The sequence below is a fragment of the Rousettus aegyptiacus genome, unplaced genomic scaffold (genome assembly GCF_014176215.1).
Source record: "Rousettus aegyptiacus isolate mRouAeg1 unplaced genomic scaffold, mRouAeg1.p scaffold_m13_p_16, whole genome shotgun sequence".
Classification (NCBI taxonomy): Eukaryota; Metazoa; Chordata; class Mammalia; order Chiroptera; family Pteropodidae; genus Rousettus; species Rousettus aegyptiacus.
Window position 1 is genome coordinate 13729436 of NW_023416291.1, and position 16387 is coordinate 13745822.

General features: G+C 36.8%; 2 protein-coding genes across 4 annotated transcripts in view; one reads left to right on the forward strand and one right to left on the reverse strand.

The window, feature by feature from the left end:
- The window catches only part of LOC107520348 (hedgehog interacting protein), an 87794-nt gene extending 72352 nt beyond the window's left edge, over positions 1-15442 (forward strand). Inside the window, exons 12-13 of the mRNA XM_036233523.1 lie at positions 5611-5759; positions 8526-15442. Coding sequence (XP_036089416.1) covers positions 5611-5759; positions 8526-8719 — 343 coding nt within the window. The 3' untranslated portion in view covers positions 8720-15442. The remainder of the gene's footprint in view (positions 1-5610; positions 5760-8525) is intronic.
- Positions 1-16387, reverse strand: part of ANAPC10 (anaphase promoting complex subunit 10) — a 246919-nt gene that overhangs the window by 79515 nt on the left and 151017 nt on the right. The window contains exon 5 of one of the 3 annotated variants that reach the window (XM_036233529.1): positions 13180-13244. In XM_036233529.1, coding sequence (XP_036089422.1) covers positions 13227-13244 — 18 coding nt within the window. In that variant the 3' untranslated portion in view covers positions 13180-13226. Of the gene's footprint in view, positions 1-13137; positions 13245-16387 lie in introns of those variants that run through there. The other 2 variants (XM_016164038.2, XM_016164040.2) reach the window with 2 other exon arrangements.

Below are 16387 nucleotides of genomic sequence, written 5' to 3' on the forward strand. Positions count from 1 at the left end.
GGGACATGTACAATGAATTAAAGTGGAAAGGCCTATATTTCTATATTCACCACTAATAATTATAGTAGAACAGTCTCTGGATTTAGGACATTGCAAACATAATACGACAAATATATAAGGCAATCTAATAAAATTGGACTTTGTCTTTTTTTCTAAAAGCAGATGATGTTCTCATCTAGTTTGAATCATCATTTCTCCTAAGTTTTCCCTTTAAGGAAATAAGTAACTTCATTTCCTAACTTTCCCATGGAAATACATACATTGAGTTAACCTGATATAGTTGAACATAGGAGATCCACACACCCTTTTAGAAACATGTGTGGTGTAATAGTGGTGTTTGGATAGATTAACAGGGCCTGAAATGTGGGTGCCTTTCTCCCTTTTTCCTAAGGTAAGGGGACCAGTTGAGAGGAAAGAACTATGAGCTAGGAAAGAGTTCCAGGCCATGGTGACTAGCTGGTGTGAAAGCCATTTAAACTCTTTGTACATGTTCTGATCCTTTAAATTGGGAACAACAAGACTGGCCCTGTCTCATGAGGATAAAGTTGAATATGAAATTACTGAAAACTGTTAAGTGCCTCCATTACTCGCATTTATTATGGCTGTATCTTTAACCATAGAACAAAATTTAGTGGATATCTGAGAAAATTTTAATAATCTTTTTTAGCACTAAGCAGCTAAACCCATGGCTCTCTTCACCAAATCACCACACCTCTGTTCACTTTGAGTTTAGTGCCTCCTCAGGCCCAAACTGCCCAAGTATTAAAGCCAGTCAATGCTATTTCTAAGTGAGCATATGCTCAGCATTTAAATCGAAGACCTCAAAATGAAGACGACATTGGTCACAGAGAAAACAAGGCCCAGCTCCATGTTTTGACACATTTTAGAACAGAGAAATGCAGTAGTTCAAGACACGGGCTGGAAATAAGACATAACATTGGTCTTACCCAGTCTAAATCGAATTCTAGATATGTACAGTGCGAATAAAAAAAATTTAGCACATAATGTACATAAATTCAGAGTTATTCATGAATTTAAGTAATCTTTCTCCTTACTCCAAAATTAGGGTCATTCACTCAGGGCATAAATAAAAAGATTTTTCTGCAGACTACATGTAATATAATGTCAAGGAGGCATTCCTTATGAATGAAATGAATGCAGTGGCTCATAAAACATTCAGTTTTGGAGTATACCTCAAATCGTACTAATAAAACACTGTTAGGAAATGTGTATTGCCATCTATTCTGCCGTGAAGTCCCAATGAGACCAATATTGCATGGTTACACAGAAAAGATTTCATTTTCTCTGTTCTTCTACCTGGAATGTGATAGTGTTATGAACGTATAAGATTCCTGATGGCCAAATTGGATTTGTATACTTTATTACCATTTTACTGGCTACTGTTAAAGGGCTACATGTATTCATAAGACATGCGGAATCCAAAGTTCTTTCCTCATGGGTAAACTGACAAAGAAAACGTGAGCAAGAAGAATTTAGTGAATGCCTAAAGAAAATTATCCAGACTAAAAAAATTCTAGAGATTTGTTTAGATCCCATCTAAGTGTATATATGTAGTAATTATGTATACATATGATGGTTTATTTGAAGGTGACAAGTAATAACAAAGTTCAAATTGACTTGTTTTATTTCCTTTTTTCCTCATTCCATGAAAAGGAATCCTATTCTTTTCAATGGAAGAAATGGCATCAGAACAAAGCATGAGCAGAGGGAGATGGTTTGGCTCATCAAAAACCTTTATCAGACTTTATATAATATATTTTAGCAGAAAAATGAGTTTTAATACATTGAGTTAACTCCCAGGTGGAGAAAATTATATCTCTTTGTGTCATGCTTACTTCTTAGCCTGTTATTTATTGAGTATGACCAGAGTGTAAAAATGCTTCTTTTACAATGCATTTAACCATGCCGTAGAAGAATTTTGTAAGACTTGAGTTAATTTAGGCAATATAAATACAGTGTGTTTAGTTTTATGCTTGTGAAATAGAAGTATAGCAATTAGATTTTAGTGATATCCCTTCCTTAATTAGTCCCTACGTTCTTAATATCTGCACTCAATAGCATAGAAGAGAAACGCTCTTTTAAAATTCCATATTCTCATTAATTTCATTCATTCATTCATTCATTCATTCGGTAGGTTTTTATTAAGCATCTTCCATGTGCTATTACAGTCTTCCAGGTCCTGGAGAGACACCAGAGAAGAAAGGGAAATATTTGTCTTCATGGAGTTTATAGTCCAGAAAAAGTATTTGAGAAAGTTTCTACTATATGCATTCGATTCAATTTAACAAAAACGTATTGAATACCTATATAGTATTTTCTTCGTTCCTACGAATATAAGTAGTTAAAGGAGATAAAAATACTTCGGTGGCATAAATGTCACCTTTCTATAACATCCTTCAATTCTAAACTAATTGTCCCCTCATCTATAGTCCTATGTTACTTCACTTGCACCTAAATAATGGCAAAGATCACACTGAAATTATTCTTTCATTTTCGCACGTCTGTCTTTCCCACGGTGTCTCCATGAGGATCGGGACCCTGTTTTGTTCATGTCTTATTCCCATGAAGAGCACAGTACCTGCCTGAGTAAATGACTGGACTCGAAGAGGACTGAATATGTAGCTTTTGCCCTCGGAAAGCTTTAGTTTCAATTGGGAAGTGAAAAGGAGATAGAATGACCCAGTCCTTAGGAGAAGTGAAGCCCTATAAGAGATGGCTATGTTCCGTGTAATCTTAATGTTGAAGGATCTCCAATAGAATAAGAGTTTGAAAGAGAGGGAGAGAATTTATTGGACGTGCTAAGTGAGGAATGTTAGTTGTTAACCTCATAAAAGAAAAAAAAAAAGATTATTTTCCCAGGTATTTAAATACAAACTTAAGGGAATCATAATATTTATATATGACAGCCACATAGTCTTACATAAGCTAAGGTAAACAAGCCAAAATATGAAATAATTCCATCCACCAATAGGTAAGCATTTACTACATCCGAGGCCAAAAAAACCCCCAAAACACAACAACTTAGAATTCCCCCCAATAATCTGAGTTTCCACATATTTGAGGGTGTGGTGAAAAAAACAGTCAAGGCACCTAACGGGAGGGTCAGGAGGACAACAAGGATCAGATGTCCCGCCTGGAGAACTGCACTCCGGTGCTGGACCCTCAATGTCACGTCCTCATCCCTTTCTCCGGTGCGCGTGAATCCTCCCTACGCTTCGCCTCCAACAGGCAGCATCTTCTGGCGGTGGTGGTTTAACTGGAGCCACCTACGCTCTTTTTTTTTTTTTTTTACTGTTGCTATTTATGTATTTATTTATTTTTTTAATATGATTGGGGTTACATTGATTGGTAAGATCAAATAGGTTTCAAGTGTACGATTCAACAGTATGTCGTATCTATATTGCGTTGTGTGTTCACCACCCGAAGTGGGATTTCTTTCCGTCACCGAATATCTGACCCGTTTCATAGCTATCAACTCCCTCCCCCCGCTTTCCCCTCTGGTAACCGCTAATCCACAGTACGTGTCCATGAGTCTCTGTTTGTCATGTTTGTTTGTCATGTTTGTTGGTTTTTATCACCTACATTCCTGATGTAAATGGTGTCTTCGCCTCTTTAGATTTATCTGCTCAGGCATCGACCAAACCAAATTGTCGAGTAGGACACGAGCTATGTGCCTGGAGATTTTGTGTCACATATAGCATGTAATATATTTTGACATATTCTATTTCTGGGTCTCTTTTCTCGAGCTAGTGAGAAAGAGGGCAAGTGACTGACAAGTAGAATTGGATAAACAGAATTTCAGTTACCAGTAAAATTGGAACACTTGTTTATTGAATGCCATTTAGTAAATGACCTTAGCCTATGACTCAGAAGACCTTCATGGCCTTTGAAAAATGGCTCTTCTGGTGGTCAAAAATGGCACCATTATCTCACGAACTAAGTAAGATTTTGATATGATGAAGAAAGAGAACAGACTCGCGCTTTTGAACAACAACGAGAAGAAGGCAAAGAAAATACCCTCACTTTCCTTGGCATTTACCATTTTCTCCACCTCCTTCCACCCAGAAAGTCTTCTTTGGGAAATGGGGAAAGTATATGTTCATGTTTTCTGAGTCAAAATACGCTCAGGCCATGGAATGTCTTAGGGGCCCTTTCCCATTTCTAGATTTAACTAAGAAGTGCAATAGATTTAAGGGGCTTTTCTGCATTGTTGTGTCAGTTGGAAAACACAGTACTTTCAACTTAGAGTAGGACTTTTACTGGAGAGAAGCACGAAAGGAGTCGCCATATATTTTTAACATAGTTTCGAGTCATTGTGGAAACAGCCTGAGGTTAGGCCCCAAAATTATTATCGCTTTTCATAGTGCCAAAGGGACATAAAAAGACAACCAAGTCTAAAGGGCCTAATTATTTGCTTCTCTCAGAAAACTATATCATTTACCTCTCCTGGTGGTTTTGACCTATAATTATCACCTTCTTTGTTATGGTACTAAGGGGTCCTACTGCTTTGGCCATCCTAATGATGGCGATTTGACCCGTGATGACAGGTTTGTTTACATTCCTTAACTGAAAAGAGCATTCTCACCACACTGTGGCACAGGTAACAGTGACCGATGAGAGGACTACCACTGCACATTTTTTCCCAAAGCGTAGGTAGTGAGTAGTTGGTTGTGACCATGATCACAGCCTGGCCCAGCTTGAAAGACAGTCTCTTATTTCAAAAACAGTGAAGAACCATAAAAATCTTCTGAAGGCGTCTTAGTCCCTATCTAAATGGTGGCAATTATAGAGCAATTTAAAAAAAAAAAAGTCTATGACTTTTCACTTGGCAGATTCTGTTTCCGTTTGCTACCAATAACATTCTTTTTCTTCATAGCAGGACAAAATCAAAAAATTTTAAATGTCCTCATATATAGTCACCTTCATCTGTATGGTTCTTTGCGCAAAGAGTTGAAATTTTGAGTCAAAGAGTTGAAATTTTGAGTCAATGGTACACACACACGTACACGCAGTGTGATATCCTTTCAATAAGAATCAGTCTGAAAAAAGCATCTCAGAAGAAAAGTGAAATCGAAATAAAAATAGATTCCTATCTTTTTAGGTTACGAGAGCTCATTTCGATGAACGCCTTCAGCCCTGTGATGTTGCCAATATGCCAATAACAAGTGAAACCTATCTCAGATACTATTCTTAAAAACGTTTCTAGATCTGGGGGGGAAAGTTTAAAAATATCGATACATCTTTATTTTTAAAATTGTGATTGCCAGAAATTCTTCGCTACCAAATGTAAGATATCAATATAACATAATTACATTTTTAATTGATGAGTTTCGATCACGTTAAAGTTTCTTACAATGTTAAAGCTTCTTATAATGTTTGCTACGTTCTCTTTGGTTCAAAACTGGCCAGTTTGTTTCCTCACCAGGGTCTACGTTTTATTCTTAGAAAGCTGTCGATCTTTCTGAGGCACTTACAAAAAATATCTGCTTAGAAAGCAAGAAGCATGCTTTTAAGCGACAAAATCTCTAGATTTCACTCCAATATTGATATCCAACCAAAATACACTTTCCCCTGTGGTCTTTGATGCAGACCCCTCGTGCCTGAGGAATGCAGAGCGGCCGTGCAGCCTGCCCAGACACTGGCTTCGGAGTGCTCCCGGCTCTGTCGGAACGGCTACTGTACCCCCACGGGAACATGCTGCTGCAGCCCGGGATGGGAAGGAGACTTCTGCAGAATCGGTTAGTATTTCTGTGGTCCCTGCGAAAGACTGGGCATGGCACAGTCCTTAGCAGCTCAGGGACTTTACACCAGTTATTTCCTCTGGAATTATCTAGTGTTCAACATTTAGCCAGTTACAGGGATAATAATGCTCGGTCTGCTCCTGAACCTGTAAATGTGATCTTCCCCATTTTCCTAATGTAGACAGTTCACATGTGTAAGTTAGTCATAAACATAAGAAACTTTTAAATAATCGAGTCCTTTCAAAAAAGAAAAAAAAAAACTGAAAACAGATCAGCTAGATCATCTCACGGGCTCTGCGTTTGAGATTTCACACTGGCCAGTGACTTCGTGTTTGCAGAGACCCCTCCAAGTGCCAGCATTTTCCGGACACCCCATAAATGCCCTCCCTAACTTTACTGCTTGCGCTCTGGCTACAGTGCACTACAAACAGGGTTCTTCAGTGGGTGTTATTAAATAAAAGGGGAAACGCAATTATCTAGAGGCTACATGAGATTTTAAAATCCTTTTTGCCATGGCCTCGTGAACTATCAACTGGGTACGCCACGTTCAGAGAAAGAGCAAAGGAGGTTTATCGCAGGCTTACTCTGTCTTTTAGGGAGTTCCTCGATTACATGCAATGATGTTTAAATTCTACTTGGTGTGAAGTAAGAAAATCAGATAAATTTAGACACAGAGAGTCTAAAATGTCTATATTGAAAATGCGTTTTCAGGAGAAATTTCTTTTCCTCTCTTTTCATTGTATCTATATGAGATGATGGATGTCAACTAAACGTGCTGCGACGATCATTTCACAACCTATGAAAATCGAAGCATCACGCTGTATGCTTTAAACTTACACAGTGGTGTATGTCAGTTATTGCTTAATGTAATTGGAAAAATGGTTGCCATAAGGATGAAAAAAAATACATGTTCAGCAACCAGCATATACATATTATTTACAAAATATTCTCATCTCCGCTATTTCAAGATTTAAGTAGCTCATGCCAATGAATATTAAAATTCCCAAGTTAAATTTTAATATTATTCTTAATTCATAAATGTCATCTTTTTCTTCATCCTAAACGTGTATTTGCTTCAAAAACAATTATAATCAGAACTTGTCTGCTTTATATATTGTATAACGAAAGGTAGCCAACATTTAAAGTCACATACGCAGCATACATTTTAAGTTTAAATTCCTTCAGCACTAATAATATTACGTGATTGACTTATACTATGCATACACGTCTAGGAAACGGTTATAATTAAAACTTAACAGAAAATAAGTAATTACATTATTTAAAACAAATGCTTACATTTTATTGACCCAGTCTATCTCCCTTTTCCTTAGTTGACCAATGACAATCAATGTTCAAACACACTAATATTCTAATGCCTGATAATATATCTTCCCTCTGCTTCCTTTGATGCCTGACAATATATATTCTTTCTACGTCTTTTATAGGGTCCATTCTATTTTATTCCTTTCTTTGCATTTTGCCTAACTTCTCAAACTACCAGATAATAAATACTTATGGAGTTCCTTCTAGTAACAGTATGTTTAAACTGAGGGTAAACAAATTATTTTGAATATTGATACCATTATATACACACCATCATAGGTATTAATACTAATATGTGATATAAATGAAAATAGATGTTCTTTGAGTTAACATGAAGTTTTATTTCAATGAAGTACTTTAATATTTCTACTAAATCAATCTAATTTGAATATGTAAGATAAACCAGTACCATTTTATAAAAGTGATTGATTTATGATATTTTTGACCCAAGCAGGAACCTGATTCCTATACTCACAGTTTATTCATCTCACACAAATTTTGAAAAGAAAATAGTCTATTTTCTCCTTGTTCTTCCTTTCTATGTATCAACCACAGATCCCTGGATTTTGATTAATTCATTTGCAGAGGTTAAAATGACCTTGTCCCCTGAACATATAAGGCAACGTATTGGGAGAATTGGATTCTGGGTACAGGGGCTGCACCTCAGATTTATCCTGTCAGCAAAAGACAGTTGAGCGATGTTCCCAGTTTTCTCTCTCCGTGTCACTTTAGCAGTAAGTCTTTACGTTCCCACCTATCTTATGGTGGTAAAAATCTTTTTACAAAGAGATTCTGTGCTGTAGAGCAACCCTAAAAAGGGCTGCTAAGAACATCCTTCACTAGTCGACTGCACTGACCCGGGACGGGGATCCACAGTGCACAGAGGTGACACTTAATGCCGCCCACTCCAGAACCCCGGGAGCGAGGACGAGGCATCCTGGAAGTCTAAGTGGTGGACACTCCATCGAACTAAAATCAAAAGCTGCCCATCCCTTTATGTTACATTAAAGATTCTCGGGCCACCGGGCCCCCGTCATGGGTCAGGCGGGTCCCGCAGGGCGGTCCCGGCCCGGAGGGCAGGAACGCTGAGGCCCCGCTGCTGGAATGCCCCAGTGGAGCCCGACTCGGAAGAACAGAAATGCTCAGTTTCAAAGAGTAGGCTCTGCAAGGGATTGATTGAAAGTGTCCCCCATGTCCGTGCTTCTCTGGAAAGGTCTCCTGTTCTCGGCTGAGTTCTGGCCCCCAAGTCACTGTGGGTCTGAGAGCCTTCTTCTCTTCCTGTCTTCATCATCCTTTGGACCAACCTCTTTGTGCCCGGCTTCCTCCTGTTTTCCCTCCCTTCCCTTACTCATCGAATATTTGTCAGTCTCAGACTCGCTGCTGTTTCTGACACACACAACGAGAGTGTGATTTTATTGCCTTTTTTTTTTCCCCTCCCAGCAAAATGTGAGCCGGCATGTCGTCATGGAGGCGTCTGTGTTAGACCCAACAAATGCCTCTGCAAAAAAGGCTATCTTGGTCCTCAGTGTGAACAAGTGGACAGAAACATCCGCAGAGTGACCAGGGCAGGTATTCTTGATCAGATCATTGACATGACATCTTATTTGCTGGATCTAACAAGTTACATTGTATAGTTTCTGGGACTGAATATTCCTTTCCAATGGGCATTTATTTTTTATCCTGTCATTAAAAAGAAAGACTGTTATCCTGCTACACACTCCTGTGATTTCATTTTCTTTTATTAATTTAATAATGATTTCCAGCAATGTGCAGATTCTGTGTGTGTATGTTGGCATGTTTGTTCACATACACACATACACACACACACTCACAACCCCTGGACACGTGGTTGCAGAACAGATGGGTTTATAAAAAGATATATTTCCTTGTGTGGAGTAATTTACACAGAAATTCCATTGTAAATTGATAACGGAATTTTTATATCACCAGAAGAGATTATTTGACTTCCCAGGAATTTTCTGTCTGTAATAACGAAAGTCAACTTTAATGGAGTTTTGAAACATTACTGTGCAATCTGATGGATCTAATAAAAAAAGGCAATATTTTTATATTAAAGGACTATAATGTGAGAATGTTTCAGAACTCCCTGATGAATTTATAAATGGGCAACTTGATATAAAATTGTAATCTTCACTTTTATCAATGTATCCAATTACAGAATGTTATGCACTTACTTTTTATTGGCAGAGAAATCTGGTTACTCTAGCTTAATATCAAGATTGTTCTCAAGCGTTTTATAATTAAATCATAACAGCATATTCTAAAACCAAGCTTCCTAAAAGGTCTGCTTTTATTGTATATTTTATTTAACGATAGGCACTGGGTTTGTGTTACATATTTATATTTTTTATTTTATTTTTATAATATAGACATCACCTAGATGAAACACCTTAACCCTGTCCTGTAAAATACTAAAGTTACATTTTTCACCAACTTAATTGGAAAGAAGGGGAGTGAGAGAGCAGTCTTTAATGGGCTGTGGATCTAATCTAGCAATGTATCCTTGTGCCAACATGTAATCATTAACGACGGATGAAAAAGCAAGAAAACAGCCAATCCTTATAAATTTCCAGCATTAAACATTTGTAAAGTGCTTTTCACCATAGCAAGACTGTCAGAGTATATGTGATTAGAATGTTGCAGATTGCACACTCAGTTGAACCTCACTGGAGAAGAGCTCACTCGTTTTTAACAAATCCTGGCTATGGAAGCTGCCACTTGTACAAATTTTTAATATAATAATTCTTGCCAAATATAACTTTCCGTGTATATGTTCCTTCAGAGTTCAATGAAAATCCTCCTTGGTTAATGTGTATGAATAAATTTCTGTAAATGTTCTGTTCAGGCTTTGGAAGAAATGCTATGTTCTAACTTACAACTGCAAAAAGTCTCGTAGACATTTTTCTTAATGGTTTTCAAGGCCAGCGCTCCATGATTGGATTATAACAAAACTATAAGGCCTCCTTGCACTACTGAAAAAACATCTACCTGTGACACACACACGCCCACTATAGGTTGTCTTCCTGTAAACATCTGTTCCTCCAGAATCTAAATTGAACAGTAGTATAGATTATGCAGCATGGGCTGACTTTCCAAACGGGCTCCTTATTTTTGGAATACAAACCTCAACGAAAAAGAATAAAATCTCGTAACTAGTATTTCTCTATTGTTTTAAAGCAGGAGATTGGCAATTAAAGCACGGTCAGCGTTTGTACAGAAACCACTATGTAGAAAGGTTGGTTAAGTACGCTGCTCTTGTCTTCCATATATGATTACTTAAGTTTCAAGTGACCTCATGCCAAATGGAAATGGGTTGAGAAATCTTGGTTCAGTGCTTGGTGAACAATAGCCTGCATTAAAAAGTGCATGCATAATTTTGCACAATTTAGATTCAATTGACAGTCTATTCAAAGAAGTCTCAGGATTAAATGAGCATGGAGACCAAATTGCCCTCTTACCCCAGAAAAGGGGTGGTCCCTTCTAGTCACACTAACACTCCATTGGCCCAACAGTGTGACAAATCTTGCAGTGAACCCTGCAGCAGCCTGCATCTGTAGGTTAATAGCAGTCTTTTGTCTCCCTTGCTTTCTCTCCGTAGCCCTTTTACTGAATTCCATCACAGAAAGTTTTACAATTAAAAAAAAAAAAAATGTCCTGACAACCATTTTTGTAAATGGACCTTACCATCTAATCGTCCCTTATTCAACGTGGGTGACATTAACAAAATGTGAACTTCTTGTGAGGGAGCCAGCTGTCTAAATCTGTCAAATTGTGCAGTTTTATTACACATTCTCCCGTTCATAGTTTCACCGAAAACAATGATACTGCTATATATTCAGCAAAACGTAAAAAAAAATCCAGTGTTTCTTCTTACAGCCTTAATCTTTCCATCTCTTCTAAAATAATCTTTCCAAAATAAAAGGTGTTATATTGCCATTAGTTCTCCTATTTAAAAATTCCTATATTAAATTGACTATACCCAGATATTTTTTTTATACAGTCCTTTCCCAAGTAACAGTTTCAAATGACTTAGAAAAACATATGTACGCCAGGTGTCATTGCTTTTTCTATTGTGAGCTATTAGACTAAATGACCAAAATCTTCTAAAAAGAAGATAGCAAGATCCATGGATAAAACACTCAAGCGAAGGAAGCAGTTATCGGAGACATTTCTGTCCCTGAGAGAGACAGAAATACCAACGGCTAATTGATGGCTACATGTCTTAAATTCAGTGGTCATTTCAAAAAAAATCTTTTGAGCTTTTCTCTCAAGTAGATTTTTTAAATATGTGACTGGAGAATTGTCTTAAATGATTCATGGTGGGAGGCAGGTAGGAATTGATGAAAAAGTCCAAGATAGGAAAAAGTTATTGCTTCATCACACAAATGGCAATATCTACATCTACAAGCTTCATAAAGCACACAGTCAGAATGGAGAAAACCGTCCTTGGTATGAACGCAGATGTGTGAGATAAAGATAAAAGAATAAGATAGAAAAATGTATATTGTTATCCCTTTGCCCATTCGAGAGCTAAATATTTGGATGTCGGTTTAGTGCGAAATGCCGTTATGGTAGTTATAAAGAGTTGGAAAAAAACTTTCTACCACTGCTTCTGCCAAGCTGTTGTCTTAGTTAATAGCACCTTGTTTTCTGTATAAAGTAATGAGAAGAAAACTGAATTGGCACATCGTTAAAGGGGAAAGAAAGGAAGTTTTAAGAAACCCGAGTGACGATAAAAAAAATGCTTTCATACATACCTTTTCTCCTTGGAATTTTGTTTCAATGTGGCTATTGTAAAAGATGTATTTTATTTTATCACAAAGAATACTCAGAGTTTTCCTCAGATTAATGGACTCTCTCATCAGGAAAGAGCAAAGAAACCTACACATACAATATATACACACAACCTAAATAGAAACCCATCCTTTTTCATTTACATACTTCAGAGCAGGCACTTCTATTTTATTTCTTTGAAAACAATTATATAATAATGTACCAACAATTCTTAATATATTTCTTTTAAATATCATATTTCTCTCTGAATCATAAACTACACAACAAAACTTAATAGTATAAGACACCGGTTAAATGCCACATCTAGGATCTTTTAAAGCACACAGTACACACACATAATGTAAACTTATTAGTCTGACTTTCTTAGCTTTGAAATGTAAAAGAGAAGCCAAGTTCAAATTTTTAAGAGGAAAAGGAAGGCATACCACAGGCAGCTGTAGTCTAGTCTGATCAATAAAGTTTCTGAGCATCTCTATAGAATGTAATCTATGGTATTTCTCTCTCTCTCTCTCTCTCTCTCTCTCTCTCTCTCTCTCTCTCTCTCTCTCTCTCCTCTCTCTCCCCCCTCCTCCTCCTTCTCCCCTCCTCCCTCTCTCTTCTTCTCTTCTCCTGGTTCCCCCATCATATATCCTTCTTCCTTTTAACCTCTCCCTTCTCCTCTATTTTTACTGTTTGTTTGTTTGTTTGTTTTTAAATGAAGTCGATATGCCCTCAGTACACACATAATGAAGATGTACTGGGGTGTTTTGATTTTGATGATTATGATCTTTTTATTTTCCTAAAAAATAACCTTTCCTGGTGTCACATTTGCTTAGACTCTGAATCATGGAGAAAAATAGACAAATATGAGCATACCAGACTGATCTATTACAATCATTGGCATAAGTAACCAAAAGCATAAACGACTGCCGGCCCAGATGCTCCTGTTCAGCTGTGCCCATCACAGATAAAGGAAAACCATGAGAATATCCCCACAGAGAGCCTCAGCTAGCAGTAGGAAAAGTTCATAGCTATTTCCTAGTCAAGCAACAACCATCTCTATGGAGTCTATTTTGAAGAAGCTTATTCCAAAACTATGAGGGAAAAATAAGAAGTAGCTTCTCAATGGAGACTTCGGAATCTTTTTTCTGACCAAAGTTCCATGCCCAGATAATGTACATATTTCTATACGACCCCCAGGAAGTTAGTGGGTGTATTATTGTGAATCCTGGCAATACCTTCACAGCACATAAAGCTCCTCTTTAGAAAATTGGAAAGAAATATATGTTTGCTGTCTTACCTTTTTCACTTCGTGAATAAGCCACACCTCCAAAACTTCATATGATGTTAACGAACGTAGGAAACCTAAGAACAGAAACATTTTGATATTAAAAATGTTAAAAACATGACCATAGAACCTGTTAAACACCAACCCTGGCCAACTTCTTTCTCTTAAATATCTCTTCACAAGTTTTGGAAATTGCCTGGAAATAAACGCTTAGGAGAGTAAGAGAGCATGAGGGAGGGTCGAAGTGCCATTTTCTTTTCAACTGTAGCAGTAGTTTCCCTAACTGATATGAAGGGATTTATTCATTTATCAGATTAGTACTTTTCTTTAAGTTCTTCATGAAATATGAACCCAAGACACATCCATCATTTACCTTGCTTTCTTTTATAGCAGTCATATATAAACTGGTTGGAAAAATAAAAAGTAAATATGGGATCCCTTGTATCAACATAAAAATAGGCCTAAAGCCTGTTATTACTTTTTTTTTTAGCCTGTCTGTACGGTGTCTTACTCTCCCACCTCCAACCCCCCCCAAAAAATTTTATCGACATGTACATCAATCACAAAGTCAAATATCATGTTTCAGTCAGGATTTTTTTTTTTTTGCATATATAGATGATGTATTACTGAAAATCAAAATCCATGTACACACATATAAACAAATTAACACAAATGTTTGATGAGTTATCTCAACAAACTATAACCTTTTCAGTTAAAAAAGAGTTTTTAGAAAGAACAGAACATTAACAGTGACGGGAAATTCATAATGGCTAAATATAAAATAAGCTTTGTCTTCACAGTTCGCAACTAATTCCTGTACATTCCTTTTTGAACTAAATAATAGCTAGCCAACAGTTTCCATTCACAGCAATATGTAATCAGGGTCTATATAGTCTGTGCACGAAATGTATGTGGATATTCATTTACCTAATCTTCTTAACATCTGAAACATGGCTTTCCTGAAATAAAGTAAGATTATATCTATAGTAGAGCCTAACACTTAATACATTAATACATTCTATTCATAATATTGTTATAAAGAAATCTAACAGACAACCTTATCAGATATTTCCCATATCTCATATTTACAGGACATTTTTAGACATGCATTTCAAGAACTATGTACTAACAAGAAAAACGATACTAAAGTAGTCTGGAATTTTTGGAGCTTGAGTCCCTAGGATATGTGAAAGAAGACTATTTATTTAAAAACCACCTATCTAATTGAAATGGAAAAGTTGTCAAATTATTATCATTAATAAGCATAAGAGAAATCTGAAAAGAAACCCTCCTTGTCTTTCCTGTCTTTATCTGTGGTTAGTTTTGTCCAGTTTTAAAGAATGGTTAACCGCATTCTTCTAACACATTTTGGTTTTCCTAGTTGATCATTTTCCTTTACGTTGTTGACATTTAGGGAAATTTGTCTAAAACCTCACTCACAGAAGATTCCAGAAGCAATCCCTGCTTGAATTTCTGTTAATAATGGGCAGAAGGCTGTGCGAACAAGTATAAAAACAGGTACACATTTGAGAGAGCGGAGTAGATATACTTAATAGTCGAGATTTCTATAAATGTTCTGATGAAAAGTGATATGCAAAGTCATTGGCTCAGATAATCCAAGTTTGAATTCATCTGATGTATTTAAGCAAGTTGTGATAATGTGCATTCCTCTTTGATCAGTCTTCTATTATTCAGCCATCCATTCATTTGTTCATTCAACAAATATTTATCAAAGTGCCTAGTGTGATTATGTGCTATAGAAAAGGCAAGGACATTTACAGTGGGGGATGGTGAGCCCAGTGGGTATGATGAACACGTATGAAGCAAAAGACACTTATCACATCCAACCAGCTCCAAGTCAGCTCAACGTTAGACTCCAGCAATAATAGTACAGATGGCGTAAAGTACATCTGTGTGTATCTGTATGTGTACACACACCTATGTATATATATTTATCTATCTGTACAAACACTACATATGTATACACACTCTCTATGTAATATATAATATATGTATAATGCATATAAATTCTAACAAGTGTATTTGTGTTATCTTTAAAATAGAACAATTGTATCTTGAAGTGGTAAATGCAAAGAACTGGTTTTTATTGTTGATCTGTGGATTTAATGATTTTTTAGGTGAAAAGGATGTTTAAGTGTACAATTTCTTTTCTTAATTTAATATATTTATGTAAATGCATGCCTGAAATTTGGTTAGATTGACTGTGTTTTGTGTCCTTTAACATGATCAAATGTATTAAACTTTATCTTATGACCTGATATTCATGTGCTATTTTAAAATTTTTTTCTATTTTAGTATTTTGAAAAAGTTTTTCCTAAATATTCATACTCATTATATGAACAGTAATTTTTAGATATTTTATACCCAAACTACTTCTTCAAAATAGTCTTGCCTTTTGTCTTTTGTCATGTTCTAATTTTAAAATTTTACTCCCCAAAATATATGCCAACGGTAATGGTCAGTTGCAATGTGTAAATATACCAGGCAGCCATAGCATGTTATATTGACTTCAATTTACTCTGAGTTGTAAACAACTTAAATCTTATCCTTTCAAGTAAGTAAGACTTAATAAGTGAAGAATGTCAGAGAGCAGTTGAGAGTACTGAGCTCCCAAACCGATGGGCAGAAGCACTTAGAAGGGGAGAGGCATGAAAAAAGGTGGTTGCAGGTACCCCCAAACTTTGTCGACCTTGCCATTTGGCTTCCAGTTCACCCTCTCAAGAGCATTTACATAAGGTGAGAGAGGCTATTTTAAACATGAACATTAAATCCGCCAATATTCTTCAGAAGAGAAAAATGCTTTCCTCTAGGTCTCCTTTCTTCTTCCTGAATAAACACATCCCTTTGACTTCCTGAGGAGGAGAGCTGTTCCACTACACGAGACGTTCATTTCTAAGAGAATAAAATGTGTTACAAGCTCATTCACAGACAGAGTTCCTTAGCGCAGGTGACTCTCCAGAGGTTTTAAGTTAGGCAAAGTGACAGTGTAAAAAGTGTCCTTTGGCTCATTCCACAGAAGACCAGGAAGCACAGACTTCTCTCTCCCTCAGGCACCTCCCTCCCAGTTCTTAGAATCTGTCCCCGTGATGTAGTCCTTAGTCACCCTCTTTCTTTCCTGTGCAAGTCTGGTGTCTCCAACCAGATTACCAATCTCCCGAGGGCATTATCTCCTACTTTCAGAATCCCTGACAGACCGAGA